We start from the raw sequence: 19,355 nt of genomic DNA, 5'->3' as shown, positions 1-19,355 counted from the left end.
CAGTGGGCTCCAAATTTGAAAACGTGGCCATTTAATGAACATGTAGACTAACAACGACGAGGACCAACAACTCTGCAGACAGCCCACGCCATTAGCCCCCTGTTCTCTTGAAGTAAGTGTTTTGTTTTTTCAATGAGTTGTTTAATACCAAATGCTATGGTTTTATGCAATTTAAGACAGTTCGTTTGGCACTATTTTATCTAACGTTACTACGCGGAGTTAAACCACTGCAAAGTGTCTCACAAGCCTACCTACTTTAACTCGACATTATATTGTCAGTTACAGCGTTAACATCATGACATGTATGTATTTCATTGTGGAAAAAAAAGCAATTTGATTTTTAGGAAGACGAATCCCTCTGTACAATAGACGAGACCACTCAACTAATTAACACAGGTGTTTACACATCACGCTAATTGCTAAAACAAAGACGAGTTCGCTTTGTATCTATAATGCAGTTGACTATAGTAGGTCCTACTTTCTCGTGTTTTTTGTATGTTAACGTTGTTGTTTCTGCCCCCTACCCCCCCATAGTTAGTTAGGAAACTCAGACTAAGCCTATAAATAAACCTTCAATTATCTCCATTAACTGTCATATGTTAGTTGTTTTGGGGGTAGCTTGTATGAATACCGGGGTGTTCAGTGAGCGGAGGGTCGGGCTCGGCTGTTTGGCGGCTACAGCCTCCTTTACAGCGGCATCACACGCGGTCTCATAGCAACGCTGCAGAAACAGCTGAGAATGTTTGGTGTTGAACCAGCTGAGTCTTTTCACAGACCGCTGAGCTGCACTGATCACGACTAAAAGGCGTCCTGACACTCATCATCTGCCTCAGCTTTGATTACAAAAGTGAGTCCAACTTGACTGCACCTACTTAGAGCAACAAGGACAGGTCACATTTAAATAGCTAATGCTCTCTGCTGTAATTTAAGGTTTGACTAGATAATGTAATATACCAATTCTAACCCTCCTCCAAATCCTCATTTAATGCTGTCATGGATACTCACTGCCATGTTTGTCAGTTTTCTTTGAGGAGTTTTATTTACTTTTTTTCTGTCCACAGGTCAGTTGACATCATCAGGAAAATGCAGTGCACTCCTGAATCAAATGTCTATCACGACAGCTGCAAAGGCCCACACTGCTATGACTGTTCTGACAGTGGCTACTCAGGTTTATTCCACAGTCCACAGAGCATCAGTGGAGCAGACTCTTGTAGGTCTCTGTCTTCAGTAGACTTCAATGAAACACCTAAAGAGAACATCAGGCTTTCTGTCACACCTAAAGAGAGAAGCAGAGAATCTGTCAGGTATTTGGGTAAAGACTCTAGAGAGGCACAGTCACCATCAGCAGTCAGCTGGTGTGAAACTCCTAAAGGATACAGGAGAGAGGCCTCACTGCGACACAGACATCTCATGTTCAGACCCAATGCAGATGTCAAAACTGACAAAACAAGATCACCATGCACCAGAAAGACTGAATCATCCATTAGTGTGAGGTCTGAACACTGGCTCAGTGTGTCGTTCGAATCTCTGGACACTGGGTCGTCAAGCACTTTAAAATTGGAGCAGGACCTGCCGTTATCTAGTAGGAAACGTCGTCTCCTGTTCTCTCAGGTGAGGACCTCCACTCTTGTAGATGGTAAACTCAACTCTGCTCAGCTCCCCAGTTTAGCAAGACAAGTTTCACTCTCTGATACGGATTTCAGCGCGAGCATTTCCGCCTCTGATCAACTCAATGTCGAGACTCCACGCTTAAGTAAATTCCTGCCTGCCTCATCTAAGGAAAACACTCAATCACCAGCCAGCGGTGTGACAAATTACTTAAATGGCAGCTCAAGTGTCATGCGTACACCATCATCTTCACATACACCCAAATACATCATGTAAGTGCTTTTTTTTCACATTTGGCTTTATAAAATGTAGTAATAAATTTCCCCAACTGATGAATAAAGCAGTGTTCTCCACATTAACTGGACACCAAGTCTGAATTAACTCCCTCCTAACCCCCCAATAGGTACGCATATGAAGACAGTGGTTTCAGTTCCCTGACGCTTGATAAGTCTCAAGACTCCTCGGTGGACCATGACGGCTCTTTCCAGGAGCTGCTGCTCTGTGCCTCCAGAGGAAACTGTAAAACCCCAAATCTGGCAGAGGCAAAGCGGCGCTCTGTTTTGCAGCGTCAGCACAGGCTTTCTACACTTAAAGAAGGGGGCTCCCAGTCTGAGGAAGACGTGACGGACCGAAAGCATGAACATAAACACCACAGACGTTCTAACGAAGATGAGGTTTTTGCAGAAAGTGCCACTCCTCGCAGGGTCCTCTCTGTTAAATGTGCTAATACCCTGACCTCTGATGGTTTGGCCTCTGCAAAACAAGAGTATGCCACCCCACTAAGAGTGACTACAACCAAGCCAGAAAACATGACGCCTATTAGCACAGCCCCTGCTAATCCAGATCTAACTCCTCTCAGCACAACCCCAGTCAATCTCTCTCTGACTCCAGCCCTGCAGCTGGTTCATGCTATGTGCCAGCAGAAGGCCCAGATGTTTGTTGGCCAAAGTCCTAGCCTGAAGGAGCAGCTGAGGTCCACAGCAGCACTTTCTGAAACCCCACTGACGTTCAGGACCACTATGCCTTTGGCAGGGCTGATCGGTAGGAAGATGGGTCTGGGCAAGGTGGACATACTCACAGAGCTGAAGAAGAGGAACCTCAGGCATATCCTGGCTGTTATACTTAGCCACCTGACAGCTGAGTGCATCTATAGGTGAGGAGTTGGCAAAGTCGGCTATTGTTGCTCATATAAAAATTTATTTTTGTGCATCTAAAATTCTGCACACTTCAGAGATTTCAATTTGTTATTCAATTATCGACTATTACTTGTGACAGTGTCATATCTAACAGACACATAATTAGTATTAGCAGTGCATTGAGTGCTAGTAAGTATATTTCTCATGCATGTGTTTGTGTTTGACAGATGTGGACAGGTGTGCAAGAGCTGGAATGAAATCATCCAGAAGGACAAGCGAGCCAGCTTTAGGAGAAGAATTCACCTGAGTGAAGTGGAAGCTTCTTTGGAGGTAGATTTTCCATATTGCTAAAGGTGGCCAATGATATGAGTCTTGTGTTGGTACAGCACTGTTGCTTTTGCCATCTGCCTCAAGCAAGTATTTTCTCTGTTCAAGTAAAATCACATGAAGGTCAAGTCAATTGCTGGTATATCTTCTAACTTCATGCTGTTGTTCCATAGCTTGGTGGTGCTGTCCATGTCCCTGATGCTGAGACCAGACTGACCATGCTTAAGAGGTCAGCCCTCAAGACTGTTCAGGCCCAGTCCAGGACCTCCAGCTACTGCACCCCGCAGTCAGGAAAAAGCACTTTAACCCCATTACAGCGCAGCATCTTATATTCAGGCAGCAGCAGCAAACGTGAAAAGTTTCTAGAAGTGAGTTACAAAACCATGAGACTGTATTTCTGTTAATATTTAGATCATATTTCATATATGTTTAAAATGTATGTACTAATGGGAAATTCTTATAAACCTTATTTAAAAAAAATTGCTGACTTGGGTTCACATTTTCACAAAACATGTACTTGTCATTTTAATTAGTTTTTCGCTTTTCTTTCAGGTTGCCAAAACCCTCTTCAATGACGAGTGCCTCAAACCTTGCCCTCGGTGTCAGCACCCTGCAAGGTGTCACTCAGTGAAAGGGGAGGGTGTGTGCAGCAGTGCTGACTGTGGCTTCCAGTTTTGCACGGCCTGCTTTTGCGCTTTCCACGGCTCTAGAGAGTGCGGCAGCCTGTCTGTCGGTCGTCGCAAGAAGGACACACTTCTTCCAGGAAGCGCTCAAAGCAAGCGGAACATTAGGAGACTATGAGTCCAAAGTGGACTACATTCCCGTTTGCGATGCCAAAGTCACTTTTGTATTTTTGCTAAATGGTAAAGACTAATGAAGCAACTTATTTGTAGCCAGTACATGAGATCGTTTCTTGTACTCATCGATGTGTCTTTATGCTTTTGTGCCTATCTATGTAATGTATTTTTCCGACTTTTTCAACACAATTTTTACTTGTGAGTTTTTAATTATGAATGTGGAGGAAATCTCACCAGCAGATGGCAATGAACTAAGTTGCTTGATGTGCTTTTCCATACACATTGATCTGCTGTACAGTGTTATTGTTGTTGTTTTTTTGTTTTTTTTTAATTCCCGTATGAGATCTTCAACTTTTACCAATGTGTTTTCAGATCAGTTTTAAAATAAATTAGATTTTTTTTAATATACCCGTATCATTGTCTTTCTCATTTGTGTTTTTCTTTTCTTTTTTTTTTCTGGAGTGTCTACACCAATCTATACGAATTTGTTAGTGTTTGGTGCCATCTAGTGGTATGACCTCACCTTGTCATAACTGCACCAGCAAAGTCATTCTCTCATGTAACTTTACTACATACAAGAAATCTTAGATGATTATAATCATGTAAATTCTGTTTATTAAAAAAAAAAAAAGAATGAATGTAGTTCTCAGTTTTGTGACAGGAAGAACTACACCTTCTCTGTGGTCTTCCCTGGTTAAACTTTTACTGCCCCCCCTGTGTTTTGAAAATGAGTCCACTTCCATAGCAACCTGCAGTGTGTCTGTAATTACACTGAGAGGTTTGCGGCTCACTGTGCACCGCCTAATGTGTTGAAATGTGATTGCTTTGCTCGACTCTCTAGGCCACCAGTTAAAAAAAATAGTGTACAGGAATTTGTATTTTTGAGGTGAACAATGTGTGGAGTAATTTCAACAGGTAAGTACTTTAAGAAATGTATTTTACTCTTACTCTTACTACTTTTTGGAATTGATGTTGGTTTTCTAACAAGTTCTACTTTCTATGTTCAAGAGTTTCCCCATCTTACATCTGGCAATTTTGTGAGTACAAGTTTTGATTATGGACATTTAATTATTCTTAAGGCTGTAATTAGAGTTTGGGTTTATCAGCCCTGCATATTTTAGGTATCTCCCCACTCTAACACACCTGATTTTAATAATTAACTTATCTAGCAGCTGAAGCTTGTCAAAGGCCTTGATGATGAGTTAATTATTAGAATCAAGTGTGTTTGAGTGGGGAGCTACCTAAAACATACAGGACAGTAGCTCTCCAGGAGCAGTGTTGGAGACCACTGGCTTAGACTGATCATGTTATTATCTACATGCAGGAGAATTTTCTGGCCTCTGATGATGTGTTGGCTCACTTCTTCAATGATTTCTTAAGTCTGCCGGTAAAGTAGAACGAACACATAGATGAAGCATATTATTGACAAAACCAGCTCCAAGTTACTTCTCACACTGTTATAAAGGTCATACTATACAATTATTTTAAATTGAAAAATATACTCTCATATCTCTCCTAAGTCTTTCCCAGAGGCTTTGCTGTACAACCAGCAGACTGGGCAATTTGAGGTGGTGAGTGGAGCAGCTGAATTTATCTCCAGAAGAATCCGATCAGTTCTGCACCACAGCAAATCAAAACTCCTTACTCATGACCACACAGAGCTGGCCAAAAGCACTCTAATAGACAACCGTTACACTGTCTATGTAAGTAGTGGATGAACTCTTTATTTGGAAATCAAAGGTTGAATTTATTTTCTTTTGGAGATGAGATGAAGAGACATTAGATCTGTATCTTCACCAAGTTGTTCTGAAGAATGTCTGCCTGACCTCCACAGTGCCTGGACAGAGAACAAGGTGTTCAGTGGATCATGAAGGAAAGACTGCCCTTTTTCCTTCAAAGTGTTTGCTACTATGAATACAGGTACAGTACTGCAGGTGCATTACCACTACTTTACACACACAGCAGATTTAATTTTACCTCCTATATTCTGCATTGACTGTGGACTTTAACACCTTTTGAATATATCAACATTATCATACTTAGTTAGTTTCACTCATTCATTTGTTAAGGAAAACAGCATATTTAATATCATACAAGACATTTCTTTCTTCATTGTCATTATTTCATCCCTGCTACATCCATGCTTACATACTAACCTACATTTTGTGACTTTATGATGTGTTAATATGTCCATCATTATCAAAGGATGCTTGTGTTGGTGATTATAGTGTTAACCTCTTGCAGTATGATTCAGTATACAGTGGTTATTGTCTAGTGTCTAGGAATCCTTGTGATTGTGTTAAAGGGTTTTGACCTACTTCCCCTTCTGTTTTAATCTAATACCTTATACATCTTGGGAGAAGCCTCAAGGAGCACATCACACATCATGATAGACTGACTCACTTTGAATTGCAACCTTTACATACAGTAAAAGCACTGATTGAGTAATAACAATTGTTAACTTGGCAAATTTGATAATTAAGTTATATATTCATCAATGCATAAAAAACACTTGCTAATGTAAACTGCGACTGTTGGTGTATCAGTTCTTTGTGATCTTTCCCAGACTGGCCAAGCTGTTGTTTCAGTGGGACCCAAACTTCATTATTCAGAGGAGGAAATGCAGCTCAGCTCCAGCCAAACTGTCACACACACAACTGTGTTTTTCCTCCCGATCTGACAAGGAGAATAACTATGCCCTGAAGACCCAAACATGCTCGAATGCTCAAGAGAATATTTCAGTAAAACAAGGTATATACCTGAGTCTTCCATTGACACATATATGTATCTATATGGGTGTACTGTGTGCTTCAGTCTAATGATGACATTAAGCGTTTCTTTCATCTGTCTACAGGTTCATTGAGAATACATAATGTTACATGTCTACCCTCTGATCAGATGGGACATATCAGGACAAAATCTAGTGAATCATCCAGATGTTCCACCAGCTGGTCTGAGCCTGAGAGCTTGCCTACTTTTTCCTCTTCATCCTCTGCTTCCTTCTCCTCTAACCTTAAGTGTGAGAAAACTCAGGAACTCCGGAGCCCACAATCAGAGTTGAGTCTCTACTTCACAGAAAAGTCAGCTGCTGCTGGAGAGGAGCATCACCTCAAAGAGTCCAGTAGTCTGGATTATGAGTCTTCTGAACTGCTGCAGCTGGAGTACTTGGCTGCCAAAGTGGTTAAACAGGTGCTTAAAGATGCAGCGGTCATGGTTGATCGACAGAGCCGAACAAACACTAAAGAACTGACGAATTGTACCAGCACAGACAGATCCTGTGAATGTCAGCATTTAGCTGATGAAGGCAGAGAAAGATTGGAAGGGAAGAAAGAGAAAGTTCAAGAAGGCAAGAGGGGGAGTGGTAGGGAAGAAAAGACAGAATGGCACAAGAAGAATAGGGAGGTGGGGAGTAGGGGCACGTACAGGGAAATGGTGCTTGATCTGTGTAACCATGGTTCCTGTTGCCGTGACAGTAGACCAGGCTTGGACGAGTTTAAGGAGTTTTTGCGAGGAACCTCAGGGGAGAAGCTGCTCAATCTGTGGATGGATATAGAGAGACTGAAAGCTATACAGCACAGAGAGCGGAAGAACAGGTGAGCATATCAACACAGTATTATATCATAGATGCAAGACAACAGTGAACTAAACTTATTTTTTTGTTTGTCGTAAGAAGCAGAGATGGTTTAATATAGAATTCAGAGAAGAAAAAAATACAATGCTTGACTTCTGGAAAAGTAATGAAATAGTATCAGATGTGATGTGATGTGGTCTTTGGATCAGGTATCTGGTTCTGATGAGGAGCCGGTACCTGCTGAGCAGCAGCCACAGCTGTCTGAATGTGGAGCTGCTTTCCAGACTGGGGCTGACTACCTCCCCCTACTGGACAGAAGATAAACTGCGCTCAGTACAGCCGTGTCTCTCTGAGTCTTTGCTCTGCTACTGGTGAGACATACAATACATACAGTATTCAACTTTCTAAAATCTGAGACAGACTATTTATCTCACACATATTGTACATACATCTCTCTCTCTCTCTCTCTCTCTCTCTCTCTCTCTTTCTCTCTCTCTCTCTCTCTCTCTCTCTCTCTCTCTCTCTCCTACCCCCTCCAGGGCTCCTCGGTTCTGGACGTCTCAGCATGTTCAGGCAGACCGTGACGACTCCCCTCATATGGGGCTGTGGATGGAATGGTGTATTAGCCCTCCATCACACATACGGCCCCGCTGTGGCTCTTTGACCCTGCCTCCCCTCTGCCCTGATAACCATCCACCCCGATCCCTCCATAGTGCCAACGCACAGGTGGGAGCATTATAAATAAAAAACACAGAAACCAGCAGAGATGGAGACATTTTTCTGTAGGTTGTCAAGTGTGTGTTGAGTGATGTTTAACTTTGCATCACTCATGAGGGTGTATGTAGTTATAGTTTATTATTTCTTAATTGTTATAGTTATTTTGTTGTGTTTTGTTTCCTTGTTGGTACTTACATTTTCTCCTATATATATGTGTGTGTGTGTTTCATCAGTTGTCCTCCAGCATTAGACAGCTGCTGAGCAGCAGCAAAATTGAAAAGATGTTACAAGCTCTGTGTGCAGACTCGCATGCTGGTTTATACTTCACACACTTCTGTGAACAATCTGGAAACCAGGTATAACAGCAGCTAATGGATTTCAAAATGTATTTTTAGTCTGCATAGTCCATCATATTACGGGTGTTATTCATCAAAAATAGTAGATAACAATATATCTAAATATAATTTTCATAATGTGGAGTAATAATAATAATGATAATTGGGTCCATGATCATAGTTACAGTGATTGTTGTATCCTGTGTCAGCTGTGGGAGAATGCAGTTTACTTCTGGACTGACCTGCAGCATTACCATGAGCTGTTCTACCAGGACGGGCTGGACCCCTACAGAATACAGAGAGAAGCACAGGTCAGCACATACACACACTCAGCAACAGAGTTAATCCTGCATCGACTCCATTGTTTAAGGAAAAATAGTAAACCTGTATCTGGTTCATATACAGTGTGTGCCCCATAATCTGAAAAATTAATACAATCACTAACTCTGCATTTAGCAAACAAAGAAGGGGGGAAAAAACCCAAACAGTACTTTACAGATAAATAAAATACAGTGTTTTTGTGAAATATGGGACCCCAAAATAACTTTTTTTAATATATATATATATATATGTTATGTATGCGTAATATCATATATGTATGTATGTACGAGTCTTTTTGCTGTTTTAAAGTTTCTTTGCTGAGATGTTTCTTTGTGTTGAGTTCATGTCAGTTCAGTAGACCGTCTGTTACCTTAGTAATATGTTAGGTTTTTCCTGTCACGTAACACTCCTCTGAGAATAACTGTATTTTCCTTGCACCTAAAAAAAAAAAAGCAACTTACTATTCCAGATAATAAATTGTTCGATTCTTATAATTTTCCTTATTTTTCGTCAGTCTTTTGTTGCCAAGGCCAACTGTGCAACATCAAACTAATTTCAAGTTAAGAAAATACTGGTACATTTATGTGACTCATGCTTTCTGTGGTTAAAAAATAAGTTATGGCTAATTTAAAACTTTGAAATTAAGATACAGAGGAATACAATACCTGGAGAGATAAAGAGGCCTCCTTGAGAGGAATTAGCAGGAAACATAAATCACAATAAATGAAAGTTGTAGAGAGCCAATGTCTAAAAATGTATAAAACCAATCTGTAATCAAATACAAAGTCTTCAAAAGGCAATAACAAAGATAATGTTTAACATTTTCTTTTCCCTCCCTTTTTCAAACTCTCTCTCTCACACACACACACACGCACACGCACGCACACACACACACACACACACACACACACACACACACACACACACACACACACACACACCTGCTCTTGTTTGCATACCCGCTTGGCCTGCCACTCCCGTTCTCCTCTCTGCTTCTACCCTCTTTACCCCCTCACTAAGTGGAGAGATTTAAACACCCATAAAAACAAGTGAGTCAGACCCCCCCAGCCCTGCGCCAGTCCAGTCACCCAGAACCACCCTGTCTGGCTACAGCTGGACCGACGAAGAAAGCGGAGGGGTCCCGTCCAGAAAACCTCCCAGTGAAATCTATTTTCCTTCAGTTAACCTTTAGTTCGCCAGAGGAATGACATTAAGCTGATCTTTCCATTGTGCCGTGGCCAAGAGGGTTAAATGAGTGACATTTATGTAGTGTGATGGCAACGGTGATGAGAGATAGTGAATATTGTGTATGAGCGCACCAAACAATAGTGATGATGAAAGTGATGGCGGTCGTGAAAAGAAATATTTCTGAAGTGGTGACATTTTAATGATCTCTCCTCTTCTCTTCTCTCCTCCTCCTCCTCCTCCTCCTCCAGCTCCTTTACTCCACATATCTTTTCAGCTCTGCCAGGAGGAGCATTGGTGTGGATGAGGAGATCCGCAGGGAGGTTTATGACCAACTGATGCCTGCTTTTGAGGAGCTGTTTGATGAGGTCGAGGAACACACTCTGAACATCCTGCTGGAGCCCTGGACACAGCTGGTAGGCAGGGACAAGGAGTCCCTCCAGCAGGTAACCACAGTACACCCACAAACCAGTTCACGTCCCTTTTATCCACTTGAGGAAGTGAATTTACTTAAATAGTAACTCATTACTATACCAAAACGTACTATAAGGTTATGTACTGAATCCCTCTGGTTGCCAACAACAAAAAAAGGATGCAGGCTGAACCTCAGTGAGCTCAACCTGCTCTCCACTGTCACCTCTCTCATTGTGTGGTTAGAGGCCAGCCTGCTCTGATCCTCTTCTTCAAATCAAGCCCTGAGCTCAGCGATGATCTCAGTTCTTTTAAATGAACAAATACAGACAGACAGAAACTGAAGTAAGAAACCAAACTTGATGATGAGGGTTATCATTTATTGTAGTTCATAGCACGCAAGTCTACTCTCACCTGCTGCCATCTGTCCTATAACAGGCTCATATTGGTTAAGACCTGCCAACAAATCAAAACTGCCGAATAACAAGTCATTCCTCATCAGAATCAAGGGTGTCATTCAGAGTACAGACAAATGAGCATTTTTAGTGATTTTTATATAAATAAAACCGATTTGACCTGACTTTGGTCTAGTGTTTGGAAAGTTGAGTTTCCCACCAAAAAGAACAAAATAACTGATGAAATGTCTTAGTGTTTCTGTTGAAATCCAGTTAATTCGACTTATTCATTTGAATTCAAGATTTACTTTGGCCTTTCGTGTGTCTGCGTCTCTGCGTGTGTGTGTGTGTGTGTGTGTGTGGGCGCATGTGCGTGCCCAGGTGTGTGTGCAGGAGGAGGTGCGCCGCGTCGACAGTCGGGAGTACAAGGAACTGCAGAGTCTGCACGAAGAATCAGAGCGGCGACTGAATCAGGTCAGCCAGCATTCACTACTGCCACAGATTTATAAAATGCTGGTGCTCAGTTAATAGCCAATAAACACACACCTGTGAGCATAAAACAGCTAATGTAAATATGAATGTGAAAATGACGACTTTCCAGTATTTCTGCTTCACTTAGTAACAATGTTGGTTATCTGCGGTTCCAAGACTATATTGCTTGGCATGAACGTACCATTTACAGCGCTGTGTTACTGCTGTTATATAGAAGAAATGATCCATGTGAGTCTGTGCTTTACAGTGACTTTAGAACATCTAAAAAGGCAGTATTGGGCATGATGTGATGTGGAAAAATCCCTGTTAAGAGTTTTGTTACCACACCTTCTTTTTCTCTCTTTCTTGCCATGTCTTTTCTCTCCTCTCTCCTGCTCTATCTCCTCAGCAGGTGGAGCAGTATAACTTCATGCTGCCCCCTTCTTCTATTCCTTCCTCTATTTCATTCTCAGAGGGCCCCCAAGCACCTGACTCTTGGTCCAATGTGTCTTCACATTACCAAGGTTACCGTCTAGGTTCCTTACTTCGCCACCGTCATGAGATCGGGCACTTTATGTCCTTTCTCCAGGATCACGATGCCAGGTGAGACTTTTGTCTTGGTTAGATCTATATGCTCCACTTTCTCTAAATATATATATAATTTATGTACAGTAAGACACTGTAGTTGATCTACACATGTGCATATTTACACTAAACTGAACTGAAGGCCAAATGGGAAGGCGTACATTATTTTAGAGGATCTATAAAATACTCAGAAGTTTATGTGGACGTAACATTGATGCTCTCAATGTGTGTGTGTTTCTGCTTAGTATCCATCTGACGTGCTGGCTCGATCTGGAGCAGTACAGGAGGACTTCTCAGAGAGACAAGGCTGTCAGACAGGAGAGGTCGTCTCACATCGCCAACAAGTATCTCAACAGGAAGTACTTCTTTGGCTCTGAAAGCCCCGCCTCAGCAGAACAGCAGAATGATGTACGTCAATCAATTCACACAATTTAACAGACAGCGTGTTCAATTTTCTCGCACTTCTTTCAAAATCCACAAGACAAACACAACCCATTTCACTGTAGTCAAAACTCCATCGAGTTTAAATTAATGTCAGATTGCCGGGAAAGCTCCGGGGCAGAAACATGGTGCCCATGACACGACAATCCCGTGATGGGACGAGCTCCAGCTGAGGCTCCAACATCCAGATTTGATAAACAGAGGCCGCTGCGGCTCTCACACAATTTCCCATCTCCCTTCTCTCTGGCATCCTGCAGACTTCACGCTGACAGCTCTGACAGCGGGGTGTCGGTGGGGACATGGGGATGAGAGGACATGGTTAGAATTTAAAAAAACGAGGAGGAAGAGGGGAGTGTGGTTTTGGATCCAGAAGACAAAGAAGATCAGCTCCAGTAACAATGACAGATAAAATCTCTACTGACATTTATAGACTGAGATTAGGTTTCTTGATTCTAGGATTACTGCAGGAGGGCATGGTGTGTAGAGTTAGGGTGAGTAGATGGGACATGATATCGTTTTTTGGGACACTAGAGATATGAAGTATTTAAAATAAGCAATGTATGTGTATATATGACACACTGAGGTAATGGCTATTAAACAACACTGATATCAGGGTTAAGAATAGAGATATACAGCAAACGTGTTGATATAGAACATATATCAACATATTCAACTCTGGTGCATGACCTTTCTAATTTGTCATCCTCATCTCATAAATACCATCAAACTGATCATTAGAGCTGTGCATTTGGATGAGAGTGCCAATTCTAGTGCTTCTAACTCTGTAGGATTGGCTCCGGCCGGCGCTCTTGCATCTCAGCGTTGGTTCTCGTCTGCGTGAGCGATGTAGAGAGACTGACAGCTTTACTGCTTTGGCCCCTCACTCTTTCAATCACTCAGTCATCCAGTCACAGATTGGCCTCCTTTCATCTACTGACTCCCACTGCACAGTGCCACGACTGGTTCTCATTTCTGAAGCCTGTGTGTGTGTGTGTGTGTGTGTGTGTGTGTGTGAGAATGCGTGCGAATGCGTGCATGCAGAAAGAGATGAGAGAAAATATAAAGGAGATATACATAAGGAGACGTGGCCAGATCGATGCACGGAGACAGAAAGCAGACAGGGGAGATGAAGAGAACAGAGGGGATTGTGGGAATGATGGAGAGCACAGCGGGAGTCAGGAAGGAGAGAAGTTTTCAGTCGGGTCCCCCCACTGTGGGCAGATTTCTCTGAGTTAGTCCACCTCCTAATATGTTCTTCATGTGGTTTTATAGAAATCTACAGACGTGTACAGTCTGAGACATCTTTAGTATTCATATCAAACGCATGAACACACACATTCTTTGACTGTGTCTTCCTTATGTTCTGTTTCTGTGTGTGTGTGTGTGTAGATATTGCGTCTGGCAGGTGGACTGGAACGTCTAAAACTAGAGTGTCTCTCAAACCCAGTCGTCATGGAGATCCAGGACATCGTCAGGAGTCACATTGAGAGAACATGGCTGCCTCTGTTTCTGACTACAACAGAGTTCACAGAGAGACAGAAACACAAACCAAAGGTGGACATCCTGCTTCTTAACGTTTTACTCTTATTTATATAGAGGCCTTTCAGCTGATAACACACACTGGTTGTCATATTGGAGGTGCATAGCTCTGTATGGCTGTTCAGAGGCAGTGGCATGATTACATTTACAAATTGGTTGGCTCAGAATCAAAGGTTAAGAGGTTTACTCATCCATAAAGTTGAGGTATTTGAGACTTTTAGGCCCTAGTAAGCACCAAAAACACCACTTGATACAATTTTTAGTCAGACATTCCCTGCTTAGTAAATACACAATCTGAGTATGTATCACTGGCCTTTTGTTAAATTGACTCCAACTCTCCATCCTGAGATAAACCTAATGATGTCACCAAGAAACAGACCAGAGCAGGAACATTTCAAACTGTAAATGTGACAAAAAAAAGTAAATTCAAAACAGTCAGCATGAAGAAAGGAAAAAAACCCTGGACTTTATTCTCCCACCATGCAACACTCAACAGAAAAAGAGGAGCTGCTCACAACTGCAAAAAATTAAAACTAATTATGGACGTTGATGGAACAGCTCCAGTCCAGCTGCAAAGTTTGGTTCACTCACAGCGCTCTCATAGCATCGTTTTCGGTCGCAGCAGGCAGCTGTTATTCAGAGAGAAAAAGCTCTAAAAACTCTCAGCACCAAACAGCAAACAGACTCAGTCAGTGAACATAGTGGAGCATTTAACAGCTAAAGAGCCAGATAGTTCTCTCTGGAGCTGGTAGAAATTAAAAACAGCTTAAAAGAGAGTGAATGCTGGATTCAAGTATGTGGATTTTGTTGTATACTAACTATAGTAGTACATATAACATACTATATACTGTCACAGCCACGTGTGTTCTTTAGGTTTTTAAGTTTAGGATTAAAATGTAAAGTTATAGACAATAAATTACTCTTCCACAGTAGCCTGCAATTGAAAACAATTCTAATTCTAAACTGATTAATCATGAATGGATCTACACCTAAAGAACAAACATTAACAACCGACATCATAGTTGAGTATTTAGTCATTATTCATACATCCAGTGTATCTAATAGACCTCCATGATGGTGTCAGCAGTGGATTCTGGTAGATTTTAGCAGTGGTTAACATTAGTTAAAGAGGTCATGAAAGGTCAGAAACCACCAACAGCTCCTGAACATAATATCTATGCAGACGTCATTAAGATTTGGAAAAGCAAACAAACACGCAGACTGTTAAAGGCAATGACCTTGAAGTTTTGACGTGTTCCAACTTTACAGCCATAAATAACAGTTGTTGCTACTTATTAACTACACGTCCATTTATTGAGCAGGAAGTCTGGCATATGCAGAAATTGTTAAACTTTTGTTGGTTTTATTTGAAATATCATTTCTTACACTGGGCTCCATTTCTTTATCTGTCAGCACAGAATTCAACCTTGAGTTCCTAACATGTATAAACTGTATTTGTGTTAACACCATGTAACCTTAAAGCCTTTGATTCCTGCTGTAATAATGCTAATAACAGCAGAGCTCTTATCTCCATCTGCTCTCCAGGCCATGTGAGAAACCACTAAACGCTGTCACTGTCCACTCCAGTCTCTCAGGTTGCCTCATCAGGTGGTAATAGATAAACCACAGATTCCGCCACTCTGCCTCATTATGTTATCAAGTTTACTACGTTCAGTCACATGGATCCTCTCATTAAGTAATGAGAGGTAGACATAGTTTAGCGTTTCACACTGGAGGGGAGGAGATGAGCGGAAGGGTGGAAAAGACGAAAAGGTCAAGAGGAGGACAGATGAGGTCAGGGGTGGGAGATCAGGAGGGTAAAGATCTCTCTAAGAGGAAATTGGACGAATTTGAATGCAGGGAATGAATACTGAGAGGAGGTGAAAGGTAAGAAAAAGAGAGAGAGAGCTTTAGTTACTGCCAGTGACAAAGAGCAGGAGTGCAGAGCAGAGAGGTGTTCAGTGTCCTTGTTTATCCTAGTTTACTCAGTTTCTGACTTCTGACCCGTGTGTGTGTGCGTGTGCGTGTGTGATAGCCCCAAGCAGCAGAAAGGCTGTCCTTGCAGAGCGCCTACCGTCGACACAGGACGAGGAGAGAAGCCTGGAAGGTAAGGAGAAATCCTCTGGGGGGAAGCTGGATATTTTGAATGGAGAGAAATAAGGCATTTCCTGGCCTGAAAGCATGTGTGATTTAGTTCATGACTTGGCTTCGAGCACTGGCTTTGTCAAACACCATTTTGGCCCTGTGGTTAGTTTTCCCAAATTGGATCCAGGATAAATAAGATTAAAGCATCAGCCTTACTAACCTTCCTTTAATAGCCTTTGGAGTGTTTTCCATGCAGCTCTGTTCCCGTCCTCTCATCTCATCTCAGCTTCACAGCAAAACACGGATATAAAACATGAACATTTCACATTTTTAAAGCAGGATGATTACAGGAAGGAGTTTTCATACATGATTGTGACTATCATCTTTATGATCATTATCTCATCACTGGCAAAGACCAGCTTCTCTGAATAAAGGAGTATTATTATCTCAGTTTTCTGTGAGCTAAGACTCGTACTGTAGGTTACATATCATCTTCACTGCTATTGATCAGGAGCACACTGTACTGTAAGTTGTACTGCTGTGTAAATGTAGTTTTTCTGCTGGCAAAATGTTCACACATGAAAAGGCGATGACTTTTATTGATCCCTGAAGGAGTTTACCTACAGCTCACAGTGTCCCATTTTCCTTCTTACAGGCTGAGGGCTTGTGGATGAGTTCCTCCAAAGAGATCCTGCTGTTTCGACGGATTCTCATCAACCCCGTCACCTGTATGCAGTTCCAGCATTTTGTTTCTCTGAAGGGAGACTACCTGGAGAATGACTTGCTTTTTTGGCTGGAAGTGCAGCGCTACAAGGTACAAGAAGTTAAAATACCTGAGGAGTGATTTGCTGGTGGGTCTCAGACATCTTTCCAGTCTCCCTCATTCAAACAGAAATGGATTTTTGAGGCTGACACCAATATTTGAGAGTTTTAAAAACATCTGCTAGTTATATATTGCACAATTTATTTTTCTTTTCTTTTACATACACAGGGTCATTAAGAAATTAGGACCATATATATATTGTATAGCAAGATATTATGGAGTTGAAAAATAGACCCATCAGTGCTCTCTGGTGGACAAACTATGTAATGCAGACAATGTTTCTTAGTGACCTCCAACACATCTTTGGCATGTCTGTGCTGCAGTTTAATGGTCGATATATAAGTCAATATAATATATTAATACATCAGCTGATTTATTGGTCTAGCCCTGGACACACAGTGTGAAGGTATGAATACACTAACCCTTCAATGGAAAAAAAAATCATTTTCCACTCCTCAATTCCAGTAATATTCCAGATTTTTCATGTTGCCGTTCATGTCTGCTCTACTCCCTCTCTGCAGGACCTTTGTCATTCCCACAGCGACGAGGCCACAATCCAGCGAAAGATCTCCACCATCATCAACTGTTTTATTAACTCATCCATGCCCCCCGCCCTGCAGATAGACATCTCTCCTGAACAGGCTCAGCACATCCTGGAGAAACGCCACGAGCTGGGCCCTTACATCTTCAGAGAGGCACAGGTAGTGTGTGTGTGTGTGTGAGACAGTGTAGGTTTATGTTGAAATTCTTTTACTGCATGTTCTCTATGTATGTAGATGTCAGTGTTTAGTGAATTGCTGAAAGTTTGGCCTGAGTTTCAAGAGCTGAGGTGCAACGTCCAAGAGGAGCAGCTCCTTCCTCTTTTGGAGGAGAAACGAGTCAAACACAGAGCCAGGGTGCGCAGAGAGAGGAGAAATGAGGAGGAGGAGGAAGAGGACGTAAGGAGGAAGGCCCAGGTGAGGAAACAAAGGATAGTATGAGTGCCAAGAATATGATTATGCAATTTTTAATACTTCAATCTGATCTTTTTTTTTTTGTGTGTAGGCTGAGCTGGAAAGACAAGATTTCAGCTTTAGGGAGGAGGAAGAGACAGATGAAGATGAGACACAAGAAGAAGAACAAGAGAGAAGAAGTGAAAAGCTGTCAAGAGCACAGAGCAGACTGCTGCTGACTCCTGCACAGCCGGTAAGAAGCAGCCTGGTGTTCCTACCGTTAAAACATGATGAAGGTCCAGCTGAAGATGTGTTTGTCTAACACGTATCCTGTAAAAGAAGCCCAACCAAATTATTCTTTGATAAATATCTGAAAGTACAACATATTAAAATAAAGACTGCGGCGATAAAGAAAAACTCAATTACAGCATGGAGTCCAAACAAGCCATTGTGGATTCAAACCACAGGGTATTAAAGGAGAAACTCGATCCTGTAATTGAACCGTTTTTCTAATCATGTTTGATTTGACTAGATTTCTGGAAATGTTCCCTCAGTTGTCGTGGTCCTACTCCAAGTATATGGCAGCTCTGAAGAGAGAGGAGGTGCTGCTGAGGAGACAGAGTCAGCTGGAAGCCTCGTTCTCGGCAGCCTCAGGTACACACACACTCTCACACACTCAGACACATACACACACCTCCCCCTTGTCTCCCAGGGCTCTGAAAAACTCCCACATCCAACGCTTTTGACTACTCTCTGCTACTAGCCAGACTAAATGCAGGAAAGCATAACACTGAAATGTCATTTAGCCATTCCCACGGTAAAATCCAAGCTAAATTTCCAAGGCTCTGATATTACCTGCCAGTCGAAAAAGCTAAAGCCGACCCCCTCCGCATGTCAGAGCTGTCTCATTATATAGAACTCTGGCCAAAACAGCCACTTCAGCCTGTCCATTAAGTGTCAATGTTCTGTGCAGGAGTTCGTCTGAGCCCACACTGCATGGACGTGCAAATGAAGCGTGATGCTAATGCAAGAAGTTAGTTCCAGTCCATAGTGAGTGAGGACGAATGGAAATGAAGCAGAGTGCAAATAGTCTTTTAATGGGATGGTATAGAGGAGAAACACTGTTGAGGACACAGATGGAGATCATCACTGCCTCCTACACAGTGGAGATGTGATGATTATGGAGATGGTGTCTGCAGTTTTTAAGGCATGAATAACCCTTCTTATTCTCTGTAAAAGGAAAAAAAAGAGCATCTGTCAATATATTCAAGGCCCGAAGAAGCAGGTGCTTAACGCTGTCATTCAACTGTCTCCTTTCCCTCCAGACTCATCAGACTGCAGTGTGAAGTCAACAGGCAGTAAGCACAGCTACCAGCAGCCCTCACGGCGCTCCTCCAGAACAGACAGCAAACAGTGTAACAGATACAACAGTAAGTGAACAGCGAGATGTAAACACACTCAAAGCGGTCATTTTGCCTCTCAAAACATACATTACAACAACATTTGCTCTCATATTTCACTGCAGGGGGTGTAAGAGTCTGCAACAAAAGTCTGACATGAAACCAAAGAGTAAGAAGTCACAACTTTGACACAAACAAATGAAGGAGACTGACTGTTATTGGAGCATGATGAGTGAAAACTGAGAGCAGAGCTGCTACTGATATCTTGATGATGAG

The 19,355-nt window shown here is 42.1% G+C and overlaps 2 protein-coding genes across 2 annotated transcripts; both read left to right on the top strand.

Annotated features, from left to right (window-relative positions):
- The first annotated feature begins 1,083 nt into the window (after positions 1-1,083).
- On the top strand, positions 1,084-3,872 carry fbxo43 (F-box protein 43). The gene is made up of 5 exons (XM_053327812.1): positions 1,084-1,880; positions 2,012-2,761; positions 2,972-3,074; positions 3,245-3,439; positions 3,624-3,872. The coding sequence occupies exons 1-5, from the start codon at positions 1,084-1,086 to the stop codon at positions 3,870-3,872; spliced, it is 2,094 nt and encodes a 697-aa protein (XP_053183787.1).
- A 1,314-nt stretch (positions 3,873-5,186) lies between these two features.
- LOC128366869 (regulator of G-protein signaling 22) lies at positions 5,187-19,117 on the top strand. The gene is given in 22 exon segments (XM_053327637.1): positions 5,187-5,255; positions 5,389-5,571; positions 5,703-5,788; positions 6,435-6,619; positions 6,723-7,461; positions 7,649-7,810; positions 7,979-8,128; positions 8,130-8,165; positions 8,419-8,512; positions 8,701-8,802; positions 10,249-10,443; positions 11,185-11,277; positions 11,687-11,877; positions 12,105-12,267; positions 13,690-13,854; positions 15,875-15,946; positions 16,580-16,738; positions 17,269-17,448; positions 17,524-17,703; positions 17,798-17,932; positions 18,234-18,333; positions 19,005-19,117. Coding segments are annotated over 22 exon segments (3,552 nt in total).
- The last annotated feature ends 238 nt before the right edge of the window (positions 19,118-19,355 follow it).

This window comes from Scomber japonicus, chromosome 10, assembly GCF_027409825.1.
Source record: "Scomber japonicus isolate fScoJap1 chromosome 10, fScoJap1.pri, whole genome shotgun sequence".
Lineage (NCBI taxonomy): Eukaryota > Metazoa > Chordata > Actinopteri > Scombriformes > Scombridae > Scomber > Scomber japonicus.
Note: the sequence above shows the minus strand (reverse complement) of the source record. Positions and strands in the feature narration are given on the sequence as shown.

What these genes read in the sequence shown, in the direction of transcription:
- fbxo43 (XM_053327812.1), top strand. Translation starts at nt 1,084, where the DNA reads ATGCAGTGCACTCCTGAATCAAATGTCTATCACGACAGCTGCAAAGGC. An exon ending in CATACACCCAAATACATCAT is followed by an intron (nt 1,881 to 2,011) that starts GTAAGTGCTTTT and finishes ACCCCCCAATAG; the next exon opens with GTACGCATATGAAGACAGTG. An exon ending in AAGTGGAAGCTTCTTTGGAG is followed by an intron (nt 3,075 to 3,244) that starts GTAGATTTTCCA and finishes GTTGTTCCATAG; the next exon opens with CTTGGTGGTGCTGTCCATGT.